Source organism: Archocentrus centrarchus, chromosome 13 (genome assembly GCF_007364275.1).
Source record: "Archocentrus centrarchus isolate MPI-CPG fArcCen1 chromosome 13, fArcCen1, whole genome shotgun sequence".
In the NCBI taxonomy this organism is placed as follows: Eukaryota; Metazoa; Chordata; class Actinopteri; order Cichliformes; family Cichlidae; genus Archocentrus; species Archocentrus centrarchus.
The window spans coordinates 25,425,257-25,450,222 of record NC_044358.1 but is presented as its reverse complement, the minus strand read 5'-3'; the positions used below and the strand labels follow the sequence as shown (position 1 = coordinate 25,450,222).

The 24,966-nt window shown below is 41.2% G+C and overlaps 1 protein-coding gene across 2 annotated transcripts in view; it reads right to left on the bottom strand.

Annotated features, from left to right (window-relative positions):
- prkd2 (protein kinase D2) overlaps positions 1-22,463 on the bottom strand; it is a 37,714-nt gene extending 15,251 nt beyond the window's left edge. The window contains exon 1 of one of the 2 annotated variants that reach the window (XM_030744488.1): positions 21,503-22,463. In XM_030744488.1, the coding sequence (XP_030600348.1) occupies positions 21,503-21,679 (177 nt within the window). In that variant the 5' untranslated portion in view covers positions 21,680-22,463. The remainder of the gene's footprint in view (positions 1-21,502) is intronic. The other variant, XM_030744489.1, reaches the window with a different exon arrangement.
- Positions 22,464-24,966: the final 2,503 nt, after the last annotated feature.

The following is a 24,966-nucleotide window of genomic DNA, read 5'->3' as shown; positions in this document are numbered from 1 at the left end:
AGGAATATAAACTCTAGCAATGTCTGTAAATCCAGCAGTGCAGTAAAACCTTAATAATAAAACTTTTAGTAATACCCAATTTGCTTATAATTACATCTAAACTTAGCACAAAATGTAAGAAAATGTATGCTTGGTTGATTATTTCTTGGTTGTGACAATGTTTCTTGGCAATAAATCTTATGCTGTTGGAAAGCCTGTATAAATCTCCTGCAATAGTGCCACATTTGTAAGGATTTGTGGGTTGAGCAACAGAGTTGAAGATGTAGGATGCTCCCATGAAAATCTTGTCAAATCTTCTCTGCCAGTACCAAACAACTTATTCTGCTATTGACTCCTGTTTTGAGCTTCTTGTACCTCAGGTGCTGATAATCAGGCTTGCCATCACTGGAGGCAATCTCAATGCAGAAAGATATCAAGATGAATTCTGCAATTAGTGGCAATCCCCCACAGCCTGGGACTGGGCTCTATCCTCCACGCTCGCCCCCACAGAGCAGGGTTTATCAGAGACTACCTCCAGAATTTGGGAAAGGAGAGGATGGAATAGCTTGCCTGCAGTCGTGGCCTCAACCCCACTGAACACTTGATCAGCTTGGGTGTGCTGTTCATGCCAAAGTGACTGACACAACCACATTGGCTGACCTGTGACGAATGCTGGTTGAAGAATGAAATGCCATCCCACAACAGAGTGCAACCAAGCTGGTGACCAGCATGAGGAGGATGTGCCAGGCTGTTGTGGTTGTGTATGGTTCTTCCACATGCTACAGAGGCCCCTGTTTGTTAAATGAATAAATTGTTAAATTGCCAATAAAAATTAAATAGTTTCTTCAGACTTCAATTATCCAATCCAATAAATGGCACCAAACAAGAGTCTATAGCAGAAAAAGCTGTTTGGAACTGGCAGAGATTTGGCAAGATTTTCATGAGTGCAACCCACATACTCAGCTCTGCTGCTCATCCCACAAATGCATTTTCCTTACAAATGTGCCACCATAGGCTTTCCAACTGTATAAGTTTTATTGCCAAGAAGCATTGTTACAACAAAGAAATAATCAACCAAACACAAATTTCCTAACTTTTTGTGCTTCGTTTATCTGTCTCTCTATCTGCTCATAAAACTGGAATGTAGTTGATATTCTATTTACACATTCAGCAGTAATATTGCATCATTATCATTCATTTAAAACGGTTATAGTCAACCTGATAAATTTAAGCTCTGTCTGTTTTAGCTCTGTTTTCCACTCTGATGAAAGTTAATTGCTAACTTTGTCTGTCTGCATTTTTGTGTTGGACAGGGAAGTTTAAGAGTTTGTTTATTCATGATAAGAGTGGTGAGAGTGAATTAAAACAAAAGAAGCCACAGGCCATAAAATCAGAATAACATTATGAAGCTCAGTAAAACAAAAGAAAATCATAGCTTTAGTGATACTTCCTGGGGGTTTACCACCAAGAGCAACAGTTTTTGCTGATGGAAAATACTGATTATAGTAAATGTTTAGTTCACCTAAATAAGATCTAGTAGTAACTAGTCCTGCACATACAGTCATTTATGAAAAAGAAAGTCTGCATTGAGTACATCTTACAGCTCTCTTAGGAATTAAGACTCAGGTGCTGTTAATCCCCTAATTAAGCAAGCATAGCGTAGGTTTGTAAAGTTGCATCTGAACAAACCACAAGACTTCTGGAACAATGTCCTTTGGAAAGATGAGACCAAAGTGGAGATGTTTGGCCATGATGCACATGTGCCACCGAAGACAGATTATTAGCACAAACACATGTCAAAGCATGGTGATAGAGGGGTGATGATTTGGGCTTGTTTTGCAGCTAGAGGACCTGGGCACCTTGCAGTGACTGAGTTGACCATGAATTCCTTTGTACACAAAAATATTCACAAGATTGGCCAAAACTGTGCAACAAGATAATGCAGCAAATCAACAACAGAATGGCTGAAAAAAAAAAAAATGAATCATGGTGTTGCAATGGCCCAGTCAGTGGCACAGCTGTCTTATAATTTCAAAACTGGTCCAAAATTCCTCCACAATTATGTGAGAGACTGATAAAGTCATTTAGAAAAAAATTACTTATTGCTGCTTACGGTCTTTTACAAATGACTGTGGCTCTCTTCCACTGTGCATCTTTTGTACTTACACCAAACCAGTCACAACAGATGAGTGCTCCTCCCTGAGCCTGGTTCTGCTGGAGGTTTCTTAAATGGGAGTTTTCCCTTCCCACTGTCGCCAAGAACTTGTTCATAGGGGATGGTCTGATGGGTTGGGGTTTTCTCTGTATTATTGTAGGGTCTTTACCCTGACAATATAAAATGCCTAGAGGCAACTGATGTTGTGATTTGGCACTATATAACAGGATAAGCAGAAGAGGATGATGGATGGATAGATGGATTAGCTGGGGTGTACTTAGTTTTTCATAGGACAGACTGTGAAAACTCTCTTTTTCTCATCGCTATAGTTTTGGTTTTATTCTCCCAACTTATGAGACATCCTTCTCTTAAATTTCAGTGTCAATATACACTCTGATTGTTTTATTTGTTTGTTTTCTTTTTTTTAAATACCTCCACCACCGGAAGTTTGGGACATGTGCACCACTGTGTGGTCAATGTGGATTTCTTCTCCCCGCCAAACTGGGAAAACTTGACCACAGGGCCCTCAGAATGACAAAGAGACAAGTTTCAGAGGCAGTGGAGTGGCTTGGTCGCCCAGGAATGCAACTTTAACCAGGTGCCGGATGAAAAGTCATTCATTTCAGTCAACTAAATCATCTAGGCTCTGACGTTGTCACTTACCACAAGGACGCACGAAACATGAGTGAGGAACATGGACTCAAGCCTAGTAGTGGACGCTGGGGTGAGGGTGGGACTTGTTACCATGAACAGCGGCAGCAGTGGTGAAAACGACTGCATAGCTTCATGTGGGATTCAGTAAAAGAGTGAAGCATAGCAATATCGTCATCATCATTATTATCACTACTTCTACTACTATTTACTACATGATCTAATAATTAATATTTTCACTACTGCTACCATTAGAAATTAAGCCTATCTTATTTTATGTCTGTTTGGTTGCTCTGAAAAAGACCATAAAATGTGCTGGTAACAGTTTTAGTAGAGAATAAATCTTTAGTATTACTTGCACTGAAAGACAAAAAAACTCTGTTAGGTATGTAGATTATGTATAAATTTGTTCAAGTTTTCAGTGCTGTGAAAAAAATTAAATGGCTATTTTAGAACATATAAATATAAAATCGAAGCCATCTTCATGTGTCTGCAAGTCTTGTTTTGTGATTTGGCTGTAATGACCCTTTAATCCCAACACATCTGCACAGCTGTTTTTGGCTTTGAGTCAATCAGACACTGCAGATACAAACAAGCAGAGGCTCCGACCTTTCCCAAGAACAGACTTAAAAACCCACAAGCACACGCAGACTGATGTCTGATGGGAGTGAATCATGTAATAGCTATATGCATCAGTACCAAGGATTGCCACAAGTAAGACCAATTGCAGCCATTAGTAATTACAAACACCCACAGAGCCCAGATCAGAGGAGACTCCTAGCTCTTTCCAAATCCACAGACAACCATCTTCTGTGAGCCCTGTGGCGCTATTTGATGCCAGCCTCCCTGGGACTAGCCCCACACTGTTAATGTCACAGCTCACTAGCAAGCAATTCAAGGCAGTTACTCATATGATTCTACACATACAGTCCAAAACATACACAATGCAAGAGCCATAACTGCAGCTGCCACATCTCTGCAAACCACAAGTCTTTACAGCTCTACTGAAAAGCACAAAATCTGAGCACCCTAAAACCACTGCTCTCTCATTTAAAAAAAAAACAAAAGAAAACATTTTCTTCTTTTCCTTATTCCCATGAAAATACCATGTAGTATTTTCAGTAATACTACATGATGGAAAGAGCAAAAGTACCACATATTATTTTCATCTATGTCAGCATGGTGAGAAATTAATTTATTTGTCTTGTAATCATATAATTATACACTATAAATTTTGCTGTAAGCATTCTTACAAGATTTGGTGTATAAATATATTTGTGTCTGTACAGTGTGCACACAAAGAGCTGCTGGTGTTGTCACATGTACTTAGGTGTAGTATAGTGTGTTGTGGTTTGCCTGGAGAAGGGGTGGGTATGTAGCTGCTTTCTCTGAGTTACCAGGTATCAGGTTGCCCAGTGTTCCCTGCTCTATTCCTGCAGCTCTTCAGGCCAATGAAGCCATTATGAGTGAAATGAATTATGGACTAGTATTGCTTAACCTTCCCTGCCTTTGTTTTCCAGTCACCTTTAATTTCCTCCTCAAGACTAACTGTGCTTATTGCCCTTTTTTAATTAGTCTGACTTTGTCACTTTTTTTCCACACACTGATCAGAAACATGACAACTGCCTTATAAAGCAGTCTAATAAAGACTAGCATTGGTTCACAGCCTCTCTCACAAGCTGACATAATGATAAAGTCAGACTATGATACAGTCATAAGATCTTACTTCAACACTGACTTGACTAATTTACTTTCTTCAAAGGTCTGGACATTATGAAATATCACCAGTATATGATACAGTATTGCCATGATAAAAAACAAAGTATGCCATCTTTCAGTTTTAAGGTTTTATGTATCAGGACACAAAAAAAATAGTCTGGTCCTTACCAGGTCTTATAATTTGGTAAATATAACCTCAGATGAACTACAAAACATGACATATTAGACAATGTCTTTATTCATTTACCAAAAATGAAGCCAAACTGGAGAACCAGTGTGTGGAAAACCCAACTACAACCTTTACTGCTTCCATAGGAATTAAGAATGCAAGTAGCAGACATGTCTGTGTAAGCTCTGCAACAGTCTGGTAACCTGTCCAGTGTGTGCCCTGTCTCTCACCCTATGACAGCTAGGATAGGCTCCAGTCTCCCCATGACCCTGAATTGGATAAGTAGAAGAAAATGGATGGATGAAAGTAGCAGCCAGGTGCTGCTAAGTAAATGCACTTGATTAACTGACCATCAGCAAGTCTGAGCACCTCTATAAAACCAGAGAATTTGGCAGTTTGCTGGTGTGGAACATTAGATGTGTTAACATAATGCCGATCTTCCCAGGAGTGGACTACTTCCTCTTTTGGCTGCTCGAGGGATAGGGCGAGATGGAGGCAGATGATCCGTTGTGGTGACCCCTTCCCAGGGGTGGACATCCCACTCCTGGGAAGCAATAAATTGAAGAAATTGTTTTCTGTACTTTACCATTCTCTACATCATTATTGAGGAATTTTGGCCCACTCTTCTTTACAACGTTGCATCAGTTCATTGAGGTTTACGGGTATTTGTTTATTCACCGCTCTCTTAACGTCCTACCACAATATTTCAATCAGGTTGAGGTCTGGACTTTTACTGGGTCATTTCAACACACTGATTCTTTACTTTTTTAGCCATCCCGTTTGTTGTTATGCTTGAGATCATTGTACTGTTGCATGACCCAATTTAGGCCAAGTCTTAGCTGTTAGACAGTAGACCTCATATTTGATTCTAGAACACTTTAGTAAACAGACGCATTCTTCGCTAACTCATTGACTGCAAGGTGCCCAGGTCCTGTGGCTGCAAGACAAGAAAAAATATCATTGCCCCTCGCCCACTGTGCTTGATAGGTGACATGATATGTTTGTACTTATATGCTGTGTTTAGTTTTCTCCAAACATGGTGCTGTGCATTATGAGCAAACATCTCCACTTTGGTCTCATCCAAAGGACATTGTTCCAGAAGTTGTGTGGTTTGTTCAAACGCAACTGCAAACCTAAGCCATGCTGCCATGTTCTTTGTAGAGAGAAGAGGCTTTCTCCTGGCAACCCTTCCAAACAAGCCAGTCTTATTCTGACTGTACTGTCATGAACTTTAACATTTAACATGCTAACATAAGGTCTGTAGAATCTCCTCCATTGAAAGCAACCAGTGAAACATTTAAAGACAGCATGTGTGACAGCATGGGGGTGAATTAGTTCATGTGCTTAACTCAAATCTATGAAGGCACCATTAATAGCAAACAAGAAAGATTTTTGAGCAATAAATGCTATCATGCTGGCTGTTTATTTCTGCAAGACAATGCCAAATTATATACTGCATGTATGAAGAACATAGCTCCGCAGTAAGAGTCTGGTGCTAAACTGGCCTGCAGTCCAGAACTCTCATTGATTGAAACATCTCAAATGTGACTGATGCACACATGCGGATTGCCATAACAGCCTGCAATAACAAATACTCTCTTAAAAATAATAACTATTGACAAAGTGACTCACAGCAAGGTACCTCAGACTGATCAATCTGCACTTCTCACGTAAACCGTGGGAATATAAGAAATGATGTGGTTGGCAGGAAACTGTTCGAGTACTTTAAACTTTCAGAAGGCATCAGTGAACAGCCATGTATCTAAATCCATAACTGATGCTGCCCTCACCAGTCACCCTAAACAATGACAATTGCCACTTTTTTTGTTGCTGTGGGCCTTTGTGTGCTGTTGCTACTTTCAACTTTAAATGAGAGCAACATTTTTTTTTAAACCGGATTACACAAGAACACACACTCACACAAAAGGATCTAAACACTCAAAAACAAACACAAACGACACCTTTATACACCAAACTTCTTGCGTTTGATTATATCAGTGTGAGGACACATGAACTTGGCTTATGGCTTATGGCTTTTGGGAATTTTTTTCTAAAAAGCATTGTATTCAAACACCCAGACACACATCCGTACTTGAGGCCACATCACTGTTTGCCATTTCCTCTCATACTTTATTTCCTTGTCGACCACCTCAGCCTTTGGTCATATAAAGCATGTTCACAAGCACAGTGGTAAAGTGAGAGATTTTGTCTAAAGTAAAACAAATGCAGGCGCCTATAGAACATTTAAGATTAATCAAAAATTTTCATCCCGTCTCCTTTGCATAACCTGATGCTCATACAGCTACATGCACATCAAAAAAGGACTAGTTTAGCATCCTGTGATGATGAGCTGTTCTGAGAAATGAATGAAAGACGAGCCAAAAATGTATTCAAAGAAAATGCAAAATTTTTTAATAAGCACATAGGCAATAAAAGCTCTTGTAAAGCATCAACACTGATGTCCACTTCAGTCAGCGCCGTTTCAAAGTTGAGGTTATGTCAAACAGCTACAGAGCAGTGCTTCTAAATATAGACCCTCTTTATATAAAGACATCGCATATGTGGCAAACAAAGACTTTTATGTCCTACCGAGTTCGCTACCTGCTTCTGCTTTTCATCCTCTCTATCACTTCCCCTCCAGAAACTCTGCATGAGCCACCATCGACCACCAAGCTACGCAAACACACACAAACGTACACTCATGCACAAATTAATGCAACCAGTGCCAATTAGCCATAACAATGCAGCTTTTAAACAACAAATTTCAATCTTTGTCTTCCTCAGTCTTACTGCATTTGATGCAGCTTTGATGTGAATGAGCATGATGCTTGGGATGTAATTTGTACTCTGCCAACCGCTTGGTGAGAAATGACTTAATTTTGCTTGAGTCAATACAGGGAAACCACATAAACTGACAAAAAAAAAACCAAAAAACAAAAAAAACTTCTCTGACTACCTTAAGGCAGAGAGTTCTGTATCAGAAACATTTTACACATCACATACTATTATTTCTGCATTTCTGCAAGTAAGTTTCAGTAGGTGGATAAAAGGAATAATACATGGTTATTTGTATGTTTTAGGGCTAAGAACAGAAATATCCATTCATTTTAATCAGTTACAGGCACAACAGGAAATTGCAAACTTGGTGTGAGCATGTGGTTTATAGCTCTTTAAAGGTGTAAAGGAACATACACATAAACAAAATATAGGCCTGAGGAGGGAAAGAAAGACATGCTCAAATAAGGCACCTACAACTGTCATTGAACGAACCCACACACGCGCACACTCTGATGAAAATATTAGGTCAAAGAAAAAGCTGCAGAAGCAGCTGTTATTTATAAAGTTACCAATTTTATATATTTTTTGTAACTATTTACATAAATCCAGTTCATAAAAGCCTCTCATGATATGATCAACATTAAATTTTCCTAGCTGCTTATGCAAAGAAGACACCTTTTGGTAACACAGCTGAATTTTATTTTATTTTTTTTTATGGCACTAAAAGCAACATAACGTAAAAACAACAAATGTAAGAAAAACACTGCAGTTTCTCAGAATTAACTGGGCTAATCTACAGTGACGTCAACTTGGAATTAGCATTGCTGTGTATGACACTGCACGCAGAGCTCTGTAAACAGTGTGACCTCCATAGCCTTAAATGGTCCTCCACAATGATGTGTTTCTGCAGCAGAAACTGGTTTTCACAACAGGAACCCGGTCCAGCCGTTTTATAGTCGAGAGGAAACGCGCTGTATCCCTTCAAACAACAGACATTGTTTAAACATCCACATCTTGCTGTGTAACAAATCGCATGCCCGCATACGTGTGCATGAATGCCCTCAAAATCTTGAGGATAATAATGGGTTGAGGTACACCTGTACTTCACTTTGTGCTTTTCTTCTTTTTTTTTTTTTTTCATTTTTCCGTATTTCCCCATTAGACACAACCCAAATCCCACCGTCCTTGTTAACGTGTCAGGCACGGGACTCAGTAACAACCCCACTTTTCTAAAAATGATGAGGTGTTTAATGAGGGATTGTCATGGTAACGGGCATGTGAGGACGTCAATGTTTCTGCCCTCATTAGCTCCTGACAACAACTTGGCGTAACACAGGAATTTTTCCTTTTGTGCTGACAAGCTTCGTGATGGAACAAACGTGTTACTGTGCTGGCCGTTCTATTTTAACCGCTATGAGCTCACATGCTGGTGAAACGATGGAGTAGACAACAAAAAAGATCCATCCCTGCCCTTACTGTGCCCTCAGCCACCTGTGAAGTCTGTCCCGTGGACCACAATTGCTTAAGGGAAACAAATAATGGACCTAAGTCGTTGTGTTTAGAACACTTGCGTCACGCATTAAATAGCAGGAGTGAGTGACAGCTCGGTGCCAGGAGGACAAGAAATTAAGCAATACCCATGACGTCAGCTAATCGCTGGGCTTGGCACGGATAAAAAGGAAAACAAAATGAGGATGAGTCAAAGGACAAATGAAATGTAAATAATGCGTTAAAATAAACTATGTCCTCATTTTGTCACCAATATTACGTCTAAGACTGAGGCCATGGTCCTCAGCCGGAAAAGGGTGGAGTGCCCTCTCCGGCTCAGGAACGAGTTCTTGCCCCAAGTGGAGGAGTTCAAGTATCTCGGGGTCTTGTTCACGAGTGATGGGAGAAGGGAGCGGGAGATCGACAGACGGATCGGGGCTGCTTCTGTAGTGATGCGGACGCTGCACCGGTCTGTCGTGGTGAAGAGAGGGAGCTTAGTGTAAAAGCGAAGCTCTCGATTTACCAGTCGATCTACGTTCCTACCCTCACCTATGGTCACGAGCTTTGGGTAGTGACCGAAAGAATAAGATCATGAATACAAGCGGCAGAAATGAGTTTCCTTCGAAAGGTGGCTGGCCTCTCCCTTAGAGATAAGGTGAAGAGTGCGGCCATCCGGGAGGGGCTCAGAGTAGAGCCGCTGCTCCTCCACATCGAAAGGAGCCAGTTGAGGTGGCTCGGGCATCTGATTAGGATGCCTCCTGGGCGCCTCGTGGGTCAAGTCAAGTCAGTCAAGTCAAGTTTATTTATAAAGCACGTTTAAAAACAACAGCAGTTGACCAAAGTTCTGTACATTTAAGATAAATAAAATAACTTAAAACACAATGTAAAAGAGATAGTTAAAACAGGAAGCATAAAATTATAAAAACAAAAACAAAAATAAAAGAGAACAACATCAGTAATGTATCCAGTACTCATTTTGATTTAAAAGCCAAAGAATAAAAATGGGTTTTCAAACGAGATTTAAAGATGTCAACTGTAGGGGAGGTCCTGATGTGAAGGGGCAGCTTGTTCCATAATTTCGGAGCAACGACTGCAAAAGCCCGATCACCTCTATGTTTTAATCTTGACCTCGGTGGGTGAGGGTGTTCCGGGCACGTCCCACCGGGAGGAGGCCCCGTGGTAGACCCAAGACACGCTGGGGAGATTATATCTCTCGGCTACCCTGGGAACGCCTTGGGGTCCCTCCGGATGAGCTCGAGGAGGTGGCTGGGGAGAGGGAAGCCTGGGCTTCTCTGCTTAGGTTCCTGCCCCCGCGACCCGGCCCCGGATAAGCGGAAGAGAATGGATGGATGGATTACGTCTAAGACGAGGACCCGCCCACACTCATACGTAAATGAGCGGTTCGAAAGCTTGGTAGAAACGCGGGCCCGTTCCTAAGCTTTTCGCCGGTTCTTTTGGGAACAGCACGGGCACCGGCACCGGAACCCCGTTGGTGGAAAAGCGCCTTAAGTAAATCACCTGTAGGCAGAAGTGGATTATCTAAACTTTCCTGTTTGTTCTACGGGGACTTGTCTATTTAACTGTTAAAGTGTGAGTGTGACACATGTAGTAAAAAGTTCAAGTCAAGAGCTTCTGCAGCAAGATTATCAGTGGAAATAATGGAAATTGTTCTACTATATAGTGATCTCTGCAAAGAGACATTAAAGACCAAATACAAAAGCTTCTTTCTTCCTCGATTTGATGCATTTCCTCTTGAAACATGATACTGGGGAAGGCTTTTGAGAGGAGAGTAACCAAGTACGAATAACATCCACTGGGAAACAAAGGTTACTTTATTTATTAAATGAACCTGAACATTCAAGAAAAAGAAAAAAAAAACAGTGAATCTGTGGCAATCTGAAAAGGTGCTTAAACAAGTCAGGTGTGATTCAGGAACAAATGATTAAAAAATCTCTTCAAGTAATATACTCTGCATAGATACATATATACTTTCTCATGTTTTGGTGGAGGTTAATACTAACCTATATTATAGCTTCAGTGGCCCTGCCTGACTCATGGGCTTCTGGTAAAGTGTGTTTGTGTGTGTGTGTGTGTGTGTGTGTGTGTGTGTACTTGTGTAATCTTGGAGAGCAAAGCCATCAAGTTTACATTCCCAACATGCTAGTTCCTAAATACCACAGATATCTGTATAAACCAGAGAAACTGGAAGGGGGCTGTGTGTAAATAGGCACATTCGCACATCAAAAACATCAAGCGCATAGTTTACAACAAGCAATAAGGACAGAAAACAATCACACAGACAATCAAACCTATGTAATGATTCACAATGGAAAAGCCATAAAGTTAATGATGCACAAAAAATAAAACACTCCTGCACAATCTTAAAACCAAGTAGAAGGAGCATGTAGATCAAGCTAAAACAAATGTAACTGGTATACTGAAAAAGGTTAATAGAAAAGTTTCCTGCAAAATGTGTGTGTGTGTGTGTGTGTGTGTGTGTGTGTGTGTGTGTGTGTGTGTTTAGTAAGTAAATGGAAGAAGCTTAGTCTCAAGCAGGAGTTCAGGGACAAAGCATCTCATTCTGCTCCAAGAATCATGGAGGACAGAGAGGTAATACGAGAGCCGTAACCAGGCATGAGAGAGGGGCCCGGGATAAAGGAGGCACGCACTACTCTTTCTGAACCGCTCTTTTGTGGTAGCAGCTCCTGTCTGCATCAACCCCCACCCTTCTCCTCCTCTGTCTTTCCTTGGCACAGGTCTGGGAAGGTAAGCCGATAGGAACACTGGACCTAATCCACTCTGTGTGCAACTTACTGATTCATGACAAGAGGGGGAGACAGAAAACAGGCCTTCATATAACTGAAAAACCAAAAATCATTAAAAAAAATACAAATAAAAATGAACAATAAAATGTGTTTCCAGCTTCTTTGTGATTTGGGTGATTGTATAAGTTTTTGAGAAAAATTAATGTTTATTTTAGAAGTAAGAATCACGAGACACCCCTTAATAAGATATTATCACAATGCATCACTCTCAAAATGATATCATTGCGATTTTTAACATTTTGTGATATACTGAGTATTGCAATGACATATTATGAATTATCACTTTTTAAACTTAAAATTATGCCCCCAGAGTTATATTTGTCACTTTATTTTAGCCATTAAGATAAAAATGATCTCACTTCAGTCATTTTGTTGCTCCAAAATGTAATTGTCAAGTATACCAACACTGTCACTAAAACCTGCCATAAATGCTGTCATAACACAGTCAGTCTGCTATCAGTCTGCAATTGAATGGTGTCAATTGGCAATTACGTGCAATATTTCTGACAGAACAGCAATTAACTGTGACAAGTCATCAAAGGTCACCTATCTGTTGCTGTCTACATAGACAGAAATTCACTATTAATTAACTATTGCATTTGCTCAGCAAAAGCGGTCTATAGGAATTATAACCAGAATACGAGCCTGAGGCCCCTCGAGTTGTGCTCATTCGAGTTTTAATGTGGTTAAAAAAAGAACATATTATTATGAGCAAAAGAATGCTTGTAATTCCAATAAACCAGAGACTTCTATCACCAATTCTAATGTAATAACATCCCCATTTATTGATAGTGTCTACCAGGGTCTAACACGTTTAGAGCAGTTAAAGTTGCACGTTGCACCTACTATATATGACATATATCAAGTCCCTAACTAGCTCCTATGTCTTGTTAAATTTTAACTACATGCTGATGAAGATAGATGGACAGAAATACAGAAGCTGAAGATTTCTTCTGATTGCGTTATAAAGGCAAGCTAAGCTGGATCTTACATGTACCTACGTCATGCAGTGTCTCCATGTAAGTGACAGAAATGATTCATTCACAGTGATAACCGTGTTGGAATACGAGGATACTGGGAACAGTAACTTCTCTGCATGACTGCTTTGAATTACCACCGTACGTTCCATCACTGTTGAAGCATCTGCCTGCGTGCTATAATCCAGAAAGGATCGAAAAGATAACGCCTTTAATCTAACTTACACCAATAACACCAAACATCAAATGAGTCATAATGAGAGAAACTGATTCATACTCATCCCAGTGTGTCAAATATAACAGGTCTGCCAGATGCAGTCACTGAGATAACGAACAAGGTGCAATGCTGTGTCACGCTGCTGTAGCGATACTGGACAGCGAGACATAACAGTTACATTTAATGTGGGACAGTCTTCGCATTAGGAGTTGGAAGTGTGGCAGTAGAGTACATCACAACTTTCTTATCCAAGCTCTGTTTCACACTCTGTTCATTGGTTTTCACTAACTGATTTATTTCGCTCATCATTTCTTTTTACTTTACTCACTGTTAGGTTAGGCATTTTTTTTTTTTACTTTTTACTCACTGTTAGGTTTAGGCACTAAAAAAAAAACTGATGCCAAATGCAACCTTGTGCTTGTCCTTTACACACCAGCGATCCTCTGTTCACCCTTTCATCTTTACCATCAATTTTACTAATCACAATTATTCAGCTTGCTTTGAATACACCTTAAGAAGTTCTCCAGAGGGAGCAGTCCATAAAGAAAAAAAAGCATACACACAATGACCCATGTGAGGATTGTTTGCACATTCTCCATGTGCCAAGACTGCCGTGGGGATACAAATACACAAAGCTGCATGCTGTGGGCCACAATGGGCCACATTACTGCACTCTGAGTCATCTCTCTCCTCTTTTTATGCCTGTCCCCTCTCCTCTCCTCATGCTGTTTCTTTTCCTATTTTCCTCTCCCTGTGAGTTGCATGGCTTTAGCTGTGAAATGAAAGAAAACAGAAAAGGCTGGAGGCTAAGCACTGAACTCGTCATATGACAAATGTGTCGCTGCACAGTTATAGTGAGTTGTGTTGTTGTTGCTCCAACTGTTACAAACCTGTTTTTTTTAAATAATTTGACAAAACATTTGATAAATAAAATAAGTCAAAAATACACTTAAATACACTAAACCGTATTTGCTCTGCCCAAATACTGTACGCACACTCTCTTCATATCACACGTGCAACAGGACCGCAAGCTTCTCTGTACCCTACATGATGCAACCACATCCATATGACAATTAATTGAATAAATCTATGATTAACCTGATTATTATTTCAAATAGTTTTTGTGCCACCATAGCACTCAAGTGTGTACACTTAATTTACATATTGCAGTGAGTATGTAGTAAAAGCAGAAGAGGTACAGGTTGACAACTGTGTGATTCGTCCACTGACAGCTCTTCAGTACTGATGTCGTGTGTTTATCTACTGAGGTAAGACTGTTTCTTTACCCATTTCCCCTCATTACTGTTCCTTGCATGCATACGTACAACAGGCGCACAGACTTTTCACGATGTGTCTGAGCCACACAAACATACACACACAGGGTGCACTTTGTGGCCCAGACCAACCAAACCCATCCTGAAAACCCTCACACTGACCCCATTGTCTCCTGCTTTCCCAAGAACACTCTCACACACACACTTTTCAAACACTAAAAAACAGAATAGCAAATAGTTTCATGTCCTGTAGTGGTGGAGCTCCTTCAGTTTTCAATGAGATCTCTTACTGTGCTTTAATATCTGCCTCACTTAAAATGCCACCAAACACCACTCAGCTCTGCTCTCCAGCTCCCAATTGAATTACAGCACACAACCTTTTTTACCATTACTAATCACTGGATTAGAATCATAAGGTCTCTTTGCTCACAACAAGAAAAGGAATGCCATGGTCTGAGAGACTGAATGGGCACTAGAAACACATGAAGCAAAAATAATGACTATTACCATTAAAATAATAGCCATTATACAATTTTAAGTTTGGGCATCATTTCTACTAATAATGAAAAAGCATTATTGCAATGTGAATTCAGATGAGCCAAGGAGCACAAGTTTTCAGGCAATCAGACAAGTTATCTAAACTTCAGTACAATTAAAATGGTAGTACTGTACTACAACAATAAGTTCATATCTTCCAAATAAGTTTGGTTTAAAGCAAGTGTGCACAAAATCTAGAAAAGTAAGCCAGTCAGGGACTGGAATCAACTGATTTCCACTCCCCATTCAGACATGGTGTAATAATGGGGGCAACCACCAGTTGTTGGGCTGCTGGCTGGAAAATTTCCACTACCTGACCCTAGTTGGGCAATATTTTAACTATGTTAGAGGCTTCTCCTCCATTTTCAGGGTTACCAGAAGGCAAACCCAATGTATTTAATGTATGATTTGTTACCTGAAATGGAATTACAACAGAAAAGCAAGAACATAAATGGCCAATATGTTATTTAAAAATGTATTTGTGAAACTTCACAAGCACACATATTCCAGCAGAAAGGAAGTTCCTCTTGAAATGTCACAGAAAATCTAGCTGTACAGCTGTAGAACCTTTTGGAGACGCAGTATTAATAATAATCTGAAAATACCCTGTTAAACACTGAAAGTGATTTTATTAGGCCATTATGTCTCACAATTGTTCTTTCATGATAACAAATCAGGTTTCAAATACAAAAAATCTCCATCTTTCATCCCACCTCTCATCTTCTCCATCTGATAACCATCCTTGTCACTGCACTGCAGGCAGAAGTGTGTGCTTTGAATAATCAAATGGCCCTGTGGGGAGTAAGCCTCCCCTGCACCGGTAACAGCTAGGAGATACCAGGTAGGTCAGTCATGCAAAGCTGTTCCACTACTACGCAAATCAAGAGGGAGAGAAAGGTTTGGGTATGGTGAACTGATACATAGATAAGCAGGTAAACCCCTTTGAAAATAGACACTAGCTCCTTTACAGCAATAAGGGTTCAGTGGATGATGTTAAGGCTGCTTAAACTGGTGATCAGCAGCATTATTTTCAGTCAGTCATCACATGTCATAAGACCGGGTTTGTTCTTTTACTTGCATGTCCAGCTGCCAGTGTCTTCCTAATTGACAGGCATTTATTCACAGACCAACAAGGTTTGGTCTGATAAGCAGAGTGTATTTGCCCAGTAGCTCGACACATACAGGAGGGCATTTTAGTAATCTAAGCAGCAAGCTAAACCCCTGTGACATCAGATCACTACAGTGAATTAAAGTGTAACTGTAGACTGGTCAGTGTCTTCATGTACAGTAGTTGCTCAACAAGGAACTGTGCATTTTCATATGAGGAACATGTTCTTGTTTGCCACACTAGGCCTTCATCTTGAAAATCAGGGCCAGCTGTTGAGTACTTTACAGTGTGTGTGTGTGTGTGTAATGCATGTGGCAAGTAAGTGAGGTAAACAGGAGATGATGTGTATGATCCCATTCCCAGGGCCAAACTTCTTCTCCAGGGAGAGAGATAAAGCAGCAGCCCCTTCCAAAACGGAGATGGAAACAATGGCCATGGCTGGGGCTCTCAGTCACAGTTGTATGTGTGGCTTATTTTGTGTGTGATACACCAAGAGCATGTGTGTAGCTCCACAGATTTGCTTCTGTTATTAAGGAATGGGACTGATCCTTATACAGTGACTTTCTATCATTTTGAGCCCTCAAAGCTGTTTCTACTGCAAGTCTCCCTCATCCAATCTCACAACATTCATACAGTGCTTTTATCTATGCCTAAGCACTTTACTGACCACTCCGAGGATTGCCTCAGAGTGTGGTTCAGTATCCTGTCCAAGAATACTTCAACTGTGGACTGGGAGAGCCAGGAATCAATCCAACCAATCTGCCGATTGGTAGTAGTTCACTGCATGTTAATGTGTCACCGTGGATTAGTTTGCAGACGTGTTTAACAATCCGAGTAATGTGACACATTCGACACTGACAGGACTCAAACAGGTTCTCACTTGCATTCACATGCTGACATACTCTCACACACTGTTACACACCCAGTGACGTCAAACCAAATCACACTACATCTACTTAATGACGAAATTCAACAAACTGTTTTTGTTGGGAGAAAAGAAACTGTTAAGCTGCTTGAGACAGTTTGACACACCTTTCGTCAAACTAGTTGAAGGAGGGAGGAAGGGGGGGGGGGGTAAAAAGACCTACTGCATGCCAACTGTAGTTTTTGTGATCGTGAATATCGACTTAAACTGTCACCTCGCAACTTTTTTAAAAATGTCAGCGTATCTGTCCATAATACGAAATTTCGACTTATTGGCATGAATTTTGAGTTCTTTTCTCAAATTTCGAGAAAATAAGTCGAAATTTTGAGTTATGCATCTCAAAATTTTGCGTTAATAAATCAAAATTTTGGGTTTCCTCGAATCACGAGCTTCGTGAAAGTGGTCATTTCTTGTTACCCGGAAGCAGATGACGTCAATGCATGCACACTCAAAATCAGGTATGACTTAGCTAGGTTTTGACCTTTGAATAATGCATAATGAATCAATGTTTTCATGTTGAACTGTTGGCCAGCTGATGCCTTCAGCCTCCTGCTTCTGAGTAACAAGGAAATGGCATACCTCCTGATTGGCAGAGCTAACTTGAAATTTCAAGTCAATGAGTCGAAATTTTGAGTTATTAACTCCAAATTTTGAGATATGTAACTTCAACTTTCAACTTATTTTCTCAAATTTTGGGAAAAGAACTCAAAATTTTGATTTAACTCCAAGTTTGAGATATCTAACTCAAAATTCTGACTTATGAATTGCAATTTTTTTTTTTTAGTGGCAGCAACAAGCTTCCATATGGTTTAGCCAGGCTAGAGTGTAAAAAAAAAAAAACTCACTTTTTCACTCACCGTAAAGTTTGAGTAAGCGAGCAAACAACCTAAGGAAAAGATGAACCTTCAGGCAGAGGTACTGGTAGAAGGTGGATGCAAAGAGATTAAAGTGGATGAATGGTGGATGGGATGCACTGAGAAAGAGGAGAAAGAACATTACAGGAAGCTGAAGATAAGGCAGGGGCTGAAGATGAGCGGATAAGGAAAGTAAATACATGATCAAAAGAGAAGGTAAAGAGGGAAGAAGACAGCAGAAACAGATGTCATAACATTAACAAAGGAAAGGAAAGGAAAGGAAAGGAGTCTATAATTTTAAAAAGATGGGGGAACAAGCAGGTAAAAGGGGAGGGAAACTCTGACATACTAAAACAAAAAGGGGTTGGTGAGGCCTGTCCAACGAGCTGACAACAGCTGAATGAAGACAGACTTCAGATTTCCAGGCAACAATATTAGTTCATGTTGGGTTGGGGATGCACTACATAGGATTTTAGATCCAAGGAACTGTGAGGGAACTGTAGAGAAAACAGACTGTTTGTGACTAAAAGCAGTATTGTATTCCTGCTGAGGTTAATGCTCACATCTGGAGACTAGAAAAAGCAGAAGAATTGTAATTAAGACGGGGCGTTGTGTTGGAAGCACAGCATGCTGCTCCAGTCAGAAGTGAATGGAAAAATGTGTCAATGGAACACAAGGAGAGATGCTGTGAATAAACAGAGTCTGTGACTCACCCTTTCTGGGATGGGAGAGATGACCGTGGGTGGGGGTGTGAGTACCAAACTACCTTCACTGCCTCCCAAATCACACCACTGCAGGCATTCATGCATGTACACACAGTCCACCTCATGTGCTGCGCTCAGTTGGCTGAGCCAGGACAAACCACCTATTGTCCAACTTTCCCACTTAAAGCTGCAACTCCAAATGGGGACGGAATTTTGTACTTAGGGGATTTCAGGGAGTGAGTGATTGTGTGTGTGTGTGTGTGTGTGTGTGTGTGTGTGTGTGTGGTGTGTGTGTGTGTGTGTGTGTAAGACACTCAACTAATAAGGTTTGAAAAAGATCAGGCTACATGAGTCTTTTTGTTGTTGTTACATTCTCAGATTTTTTTCCTCAAACAGTAAATATCAGGTATGGATGAGAAATGCACACGCCATCTAATCCCCTTGATTAGGGATTTGTATTAATTTTAACAAACTTGAGGCTGAAACAACAGCCATTACTGTACAACATCCCTTATATGGACATTTGAGCAGTAGGCATATTTTTTATTACCACTGCATCTGATTAGCCATAACTTGTTGAGGCTGGAGCCCTGGTCAAGAGGAAAAGCAGGAACATCATCATAAATTACCTTTTATCTTTAAAATGAAAACTGAGGAGGAAATTGGACAGAAAAAACACAGGAAACCCCCATGCAGAAGAAAAATCCAATCACAGGCACAGTTATTTTACAATTAATCTGACACATCACCACCATATTCAAATAAGGCAACCCATGCTTATCAAGCTTAGGTTACTGGTGAAATCAAGCTATCCCTTTCCAAATAAATAAGATGTCCCAACTGTTCTTTAAAACAATAATATTTACAGCATGGAAAACATTCAAGCCCATAATCCATACTTTTAGGGCTGTACCATTTCATTAAATAATTTCAAGGATATCTGAAGCTTATGGATCTTCAACATTTAAAAATCAAGTTTTTGAGTTTGCTATCTTTCAGCCAAGCCAAAGGGGCCTGAAGATGTTGAAAACACCAAGGTTGAAGCAAAGCAAAAATAAAGTCCCTGTTTTTTTGCTGAACAGGATCTTTTTTTTTTCTTCTTCTTTCTAAAGCCACAAAATGGTACCCAAATGTGTATTTATCATTCTGCTGTGGAAACAACATTCCTCTCTCTGTCTGAAAAAGCAAAGACAATTCCGTCTGGATGGGAGTCATCGTGTTAGAAAAGCTCTCTGGAATTATGGCCCTGAAAAATGATTTTCATAATTTATTTATTTAACACAGACCCTGGAGATAAACACCTCATTTGCAGCTCCTGTACCCAGTTAGCCTTTTCAGCCTTTTCAACCTAATCTGCCATATTAGTCAGTTATGCTCATGACTCCCGCCTGTATACTTCCTGCCTCGCACCTTTTTGCTTCCCTGGCGTGTCACGGTGGAGTTACAGAAAAAGTACCTACAAAGGATAACGCACATGAAGAACCACCTAGAAACGGACACAGGTGCCACCTAGTTCACACAGAAACATAAGTGATGCTTAAGCAGTGCTATTAGTTCTGACTACAATCTAAATTATGCTATCCATATGCTATTAAAAAAAAAAATCATGGGCATACCCTGCCACCTTATCACTCGGTTAGTGACTGACTGACAAGCTCTCAGCATTGTCTACTGCAGCATGTTCTTTCACTCATTTCCAGTGCAAACTTCTTTTACTGTACTACACCAGGAGAATCTGTGAAACTGACTAATCAGCTAGAGGAACGATTAAACAGGTTGTACAACAGAAAACTGCTTATGACTCCTAAGGTACAATTCAATGTGAAGCCGGTGCAGGGGTTTTCGAGTCATGCAACTCCCTTTCAAATTTGGAAAAGCATGAAAACGGAGACGAAATACATAAGGGTCAAAATTACTGCGAAAACACGAAATAAAAGAGTGAAGAAAACAGCCTCTCTAATGTTACGCAGTGTATTATTTGCTGAGGATCCTCAGTTGAAGTAACACTGTTACCCTGTTCCATACTGTCCAATAAAGATGAACCAACAGATACAGAGCATTGCTGAATTATCTGTGTCTCTAAATTAGTGCATGACGGTGAACCACTCATATGACCAGAGAACAAAGACTGTTGTGCACAAAAACACATTAGCAAAGAGCTTAAACTGGATGGCGAGAGTTACCACTGCTTCCTGGAACATTTTCAGTGATGTAGTGTTTTACAGAGCGGCTCTGAGCAGGCTGTGGGAATCTGTTAATCACCCTAGCTGGCAGATACAACACATGCACTGCTCAAACTACCAGCTTAATGAATGGATATATACATATATAGATATAGATTTCCCATAACACTTGTTGCTTCCTGTTGTAAAGAGGATGTCACTGCAGTACTTCTCCCCCTCCAAGCCTTTTCTTTGCACGTGTTTTAATGTTCTCTTTCAGTTAAAAGGCGTTTTTTTTTTTTTTTTTGCAAGAAATCTACACTTTTCAGATTTCACATATAAAATACAGTGGAAGGCTTCCTTTAAAAGATGGCCTTTATATATATTTATTATTATTATTACTATTACTTTATTACTCACATTAAGATCATTAAGGTAAAACAGTAAATGCAAGGTAAAGAAAAAAGTGGCAAAACTATAATGATCACTGACAGCAGAAAAAAAAAAAAAATCACTGAAGCGTACAGCAGAGTACTAAAATTGGCCAAATGTGTTCATATGGCATGAAATGCAAAACTCCTGATGCTGCGCTGAGGAGAAGTGAAAGCAGCGTTTGACCATTACAAACTTAGGTCACAGGAGCTGGAGAAGCTTGTCTTCTGCGCATTATTACTATGTAATAAATGTAGCTCTCACTAACCTCCATTAAATTGACCTTTTTAAGCAATGGAAATAATCAAATATCCACCTGCTGTTGGAATGCTTTCATTAACCTCTGTGTAAACAAAGATTTTACTGGAAGACCAGAACGCACAAAACACACGCGCGCGCGCACACACACACACACACACACTGACAGAGAAAGGTACAGCTCAACCTGTTCACCTGACAGATGAGAAAACTACACATGGCATGAAGGGCTTGCACCTGAGCAACTTTCCATCTGGAGAAAACATACACCACACACACCCATTTCTTACCTTGGTGTCAACTATAGAGCAGGCCATTTGTTTCACATACGCCAGGTCAGCAGCCTGCGGCATCAGGACAGATTCTCTGGTCAGACCAATCTGGATGATGAATGACACCCCTGCTGGAGTTTGGGACATTGTGGGCATCAAAGCCCCACCGGCACCTTGCCCTGCCGTCAGGTCCATCACGGGAAAGCCGCTGTGTGCGGGAAAGAGGGGATGGATATGGAGGTTCCCTGCTGCATCATAGCTGAGTTCGGTGGTGAGGTGCCACCTGGGGGGAAGAAGACCTGGGCTATCGCTGCCCCCGAGGGCATACAAGGGCTAGCGTTAGCCATTTAGAGTCCGCTGTCTCTGGTCTGCTGCTTGACACAAACACACACACAGGTGCAGTCTGACGTTCTCGGAAAAGCCACACTCATTCAAACGGAGGGGTACACACACATACACGCACACTGAGCGGACCACCCGGCTTCCTCTGAGTCCTGCGTCCACCCCCTTCCAGTGGACCAAGGAAGAAAATCCTTATCCAGGAAGCAGTGTGCTACTTTTCTTCCTCTCTGACACCTCTTTCTCCCGCTCGTTTCCAGACTTCTCTTATTGTCGGGGAATGACAGGCGTGAGCAATGTGTGCGAAACACTCACAAGGTACAAGAGACGGAGAGCACGACACCTCCAACGTGCTCCCCTCCTTCACGTCTTCTATCCACAGGCGCTGCTCTGCAGAGGAGAAAGTCCAAACTTGGTTGTGAAACCCAGCCGTGGGCGCGCGCGAGAGAAAACAAAAACAATGCCCAAACTTTGTTGTGCTCTTCTCCAGGTTGACTTACAAAATGGCCTCCTTACACAGGAAACCGTGAGAATAAAGGAGCGCTAGAGACCGCACTCCTTTTACGAGACCTTGCCCTGTTTCAGTTTCAACCCCTGTTCTGTCTTTTTTTGTGAAAATGAAGAGAGAGAAAAGGGGCTGTCTGTGGGTACCTCCCTCTACCCTCCCTCCTGCCTTTGCATCTTACCCTAACCGAGGAGGAAGTGAAATGACTGGCACATCCTGAAGCCAATGGAGATTTAGAAAGTCCCGACTCCCAAACTTCCCCCTCCTCCCTTTCCTCTTCTGTCTCCCTTCCTTGGTTAAGGGTTATTTATCTTGTTTGCTCCCTCCCGTATAGCTGAGGCCAGCACAGATACGTGCACCAGGGTGCTCCTCCACGCTAAAAACTCCTCCTACCACTTCCTCGTCCTCACTTTAAAGTTCACAAGCCACCTTCTGTCTCTATAAAATTGCCTTATTTTTCATCTACAGCACCTTTTTTCTCTCTGCATTTGAAGCAGATACGCCTCATAAACTGCAAAATAGGACCACACCTATTGATGGTTTTTTCCATGCTGCAGGGGTCAGGAAAATTGAGAAGATTCATGGCTTGAGAATTCTGGGATGGCGTGGGTTTGGACACTGACAGGCTGTATGCTGCAGATTTTTAAGGCTTGGTTACTGCAGTTATTAGCGTGACTGTGATTCCTCACTGGTAATCTAATCATTTAACACAGAAAGAATGCCTGAGAAATTTGTGGTTTCCTACTTAAGTTATGCAAAAAGTCTGTGTGTTCTGTTTATTATCTCAGTGTCATTGTCATGCTTGTTTATGTGTGGGCATTTCACATTTGTCATTTCATACAAATTAACTGAGGTAAAATGCCCGTGGAAAGAAATGGAGATTACGCAAGAGACCCCAAAAACTCAGCAACTGGGAAAACTGCTGAAGCGGATTCTATTTACCACCACAAGAGGGCAGTGTTTGAAAAAAAAATAGATCCTACAGTTTTGGATGTAAAATGTTAAGTACATTGCTCAAAAAAAAATAATTTAATTTAATTTAATTTAAAAAAATGAGTACTTTGAAAATACATGTCCAGTTTCAGGCTGTACATCATACCAAAATGTGCCGTGTTTTTAGCAAGTAGCTCTTTGGAATCACCTTGTTGGTGCTTAAATGCTAAACTGCTCACAAAATTAAAGGAACACTTTGAGAACACATCAGATCTCAATGGGAAAAAAAATCATGCTGGACATCTATACTGATATTGACTGGCTAATGTGTTAGGAATTAAAGGATCCTACATGGTTTAATGGAAATGAAAATTAGGCCTGAAAGCAAAAAAATGACATGCAGTCCATCTTGCTGAAATTTCATTGCAGCAGCTCAGTATAGTACTAGTTTATATGGCCTATCTGTGCACTGGAAGGAACCCAGGACCCACTGCACCAGGGTAGGGTCTGACAGTGGGTCCAAGGATTTCATCTGGATATCTAATGGTGTGTGTGTGTGTGTGTACGTGTGTGTGTGCGTGTGCACATGTAGCCCACCAGCAAATCAGCAGATCCTGCATGTGACCTGTTCCTCTCTACAAATGCAGCTGTTACACTTGGTCCAGGTGGTAGAAGACCTCTTTTTTTTAGGTCTGTGCACAACCTGCACACACCCCTCCTTTTGGTCAAGCTGGTGGCAGCAGCGGCAGTAGCGGTGGTTTCTGTGAGGACAGAAACAGTGGTCTGTAGCTCCACCACCACGGCAGCAGCTGTTTGCTGCTCAGAATGAGGACATTTCTTCTCCACCACAGGATGTAGCTCACTGGTGTGGTGGTGGCTGTGAATGCAGAGATAAGAAGACAGCTCTCTCAGACTCACTTTCCTTGGCCCATCTCTGGAGCACCACCAGCAGCTTTTCCAGTATATACCTGGCACCTCCAGGCATATGATGTGGCGACGTCTGCGGTGACCCAGATTTTTAGTCCATATGTCTCTGGCTCTGGCTTGCTGGGCATGTACTGCCAGAATTTGCAGTGGCCTCTGAAGGGTACGAGCTGTTTATCAACACAGATGTCATCCCCTGGATTGAACAGGAGTGGGAGACACTGTTTCCACTTGTCCCAGATATTCTGGAAAGAAGAAAGCTTGTCCTCATTGTGTCGAGAAGGACAGGTGAGTTAGTCATTGAACCGGAGGCTGGTGCTTATCATTTGAAATTGTTTGTGGGACATGGTGGCCCTTAAGACTGGTCACCCACAGGCTGCAGGTAGATTACCCTTTGGACTAATAAGCACCTACCAGAATGAGAAGTCCTATGTTTGCTTGAATCTCTTGGGCATCCACATCACTCCATCCTAACAATGAACACCTCCAGTGTTCATTTGTCATTTTGCAAAATCCACTCACTGTTTGGATCCTCAGTGTCCTCTCCACTTTCAGAGGAAGGGTCAGAGGCATTCACAGAAGTGGAGGACTCCAGTAAGCATTCTGTGACAGGCTCCCCCTCAAAGCTCGTGTCTTCTTCAGATGAGTCCTGCAGGCTGCACGACCATTTCTAAAGCCTCTTCTGCACCGAAAATGCCCCTACATTTTTTTCTCCCCCTCCCATCACTAATGAAATTACCCCTCGGCCAAGCCGCATGTTTATCTTTGGCTGTGAAAGCAG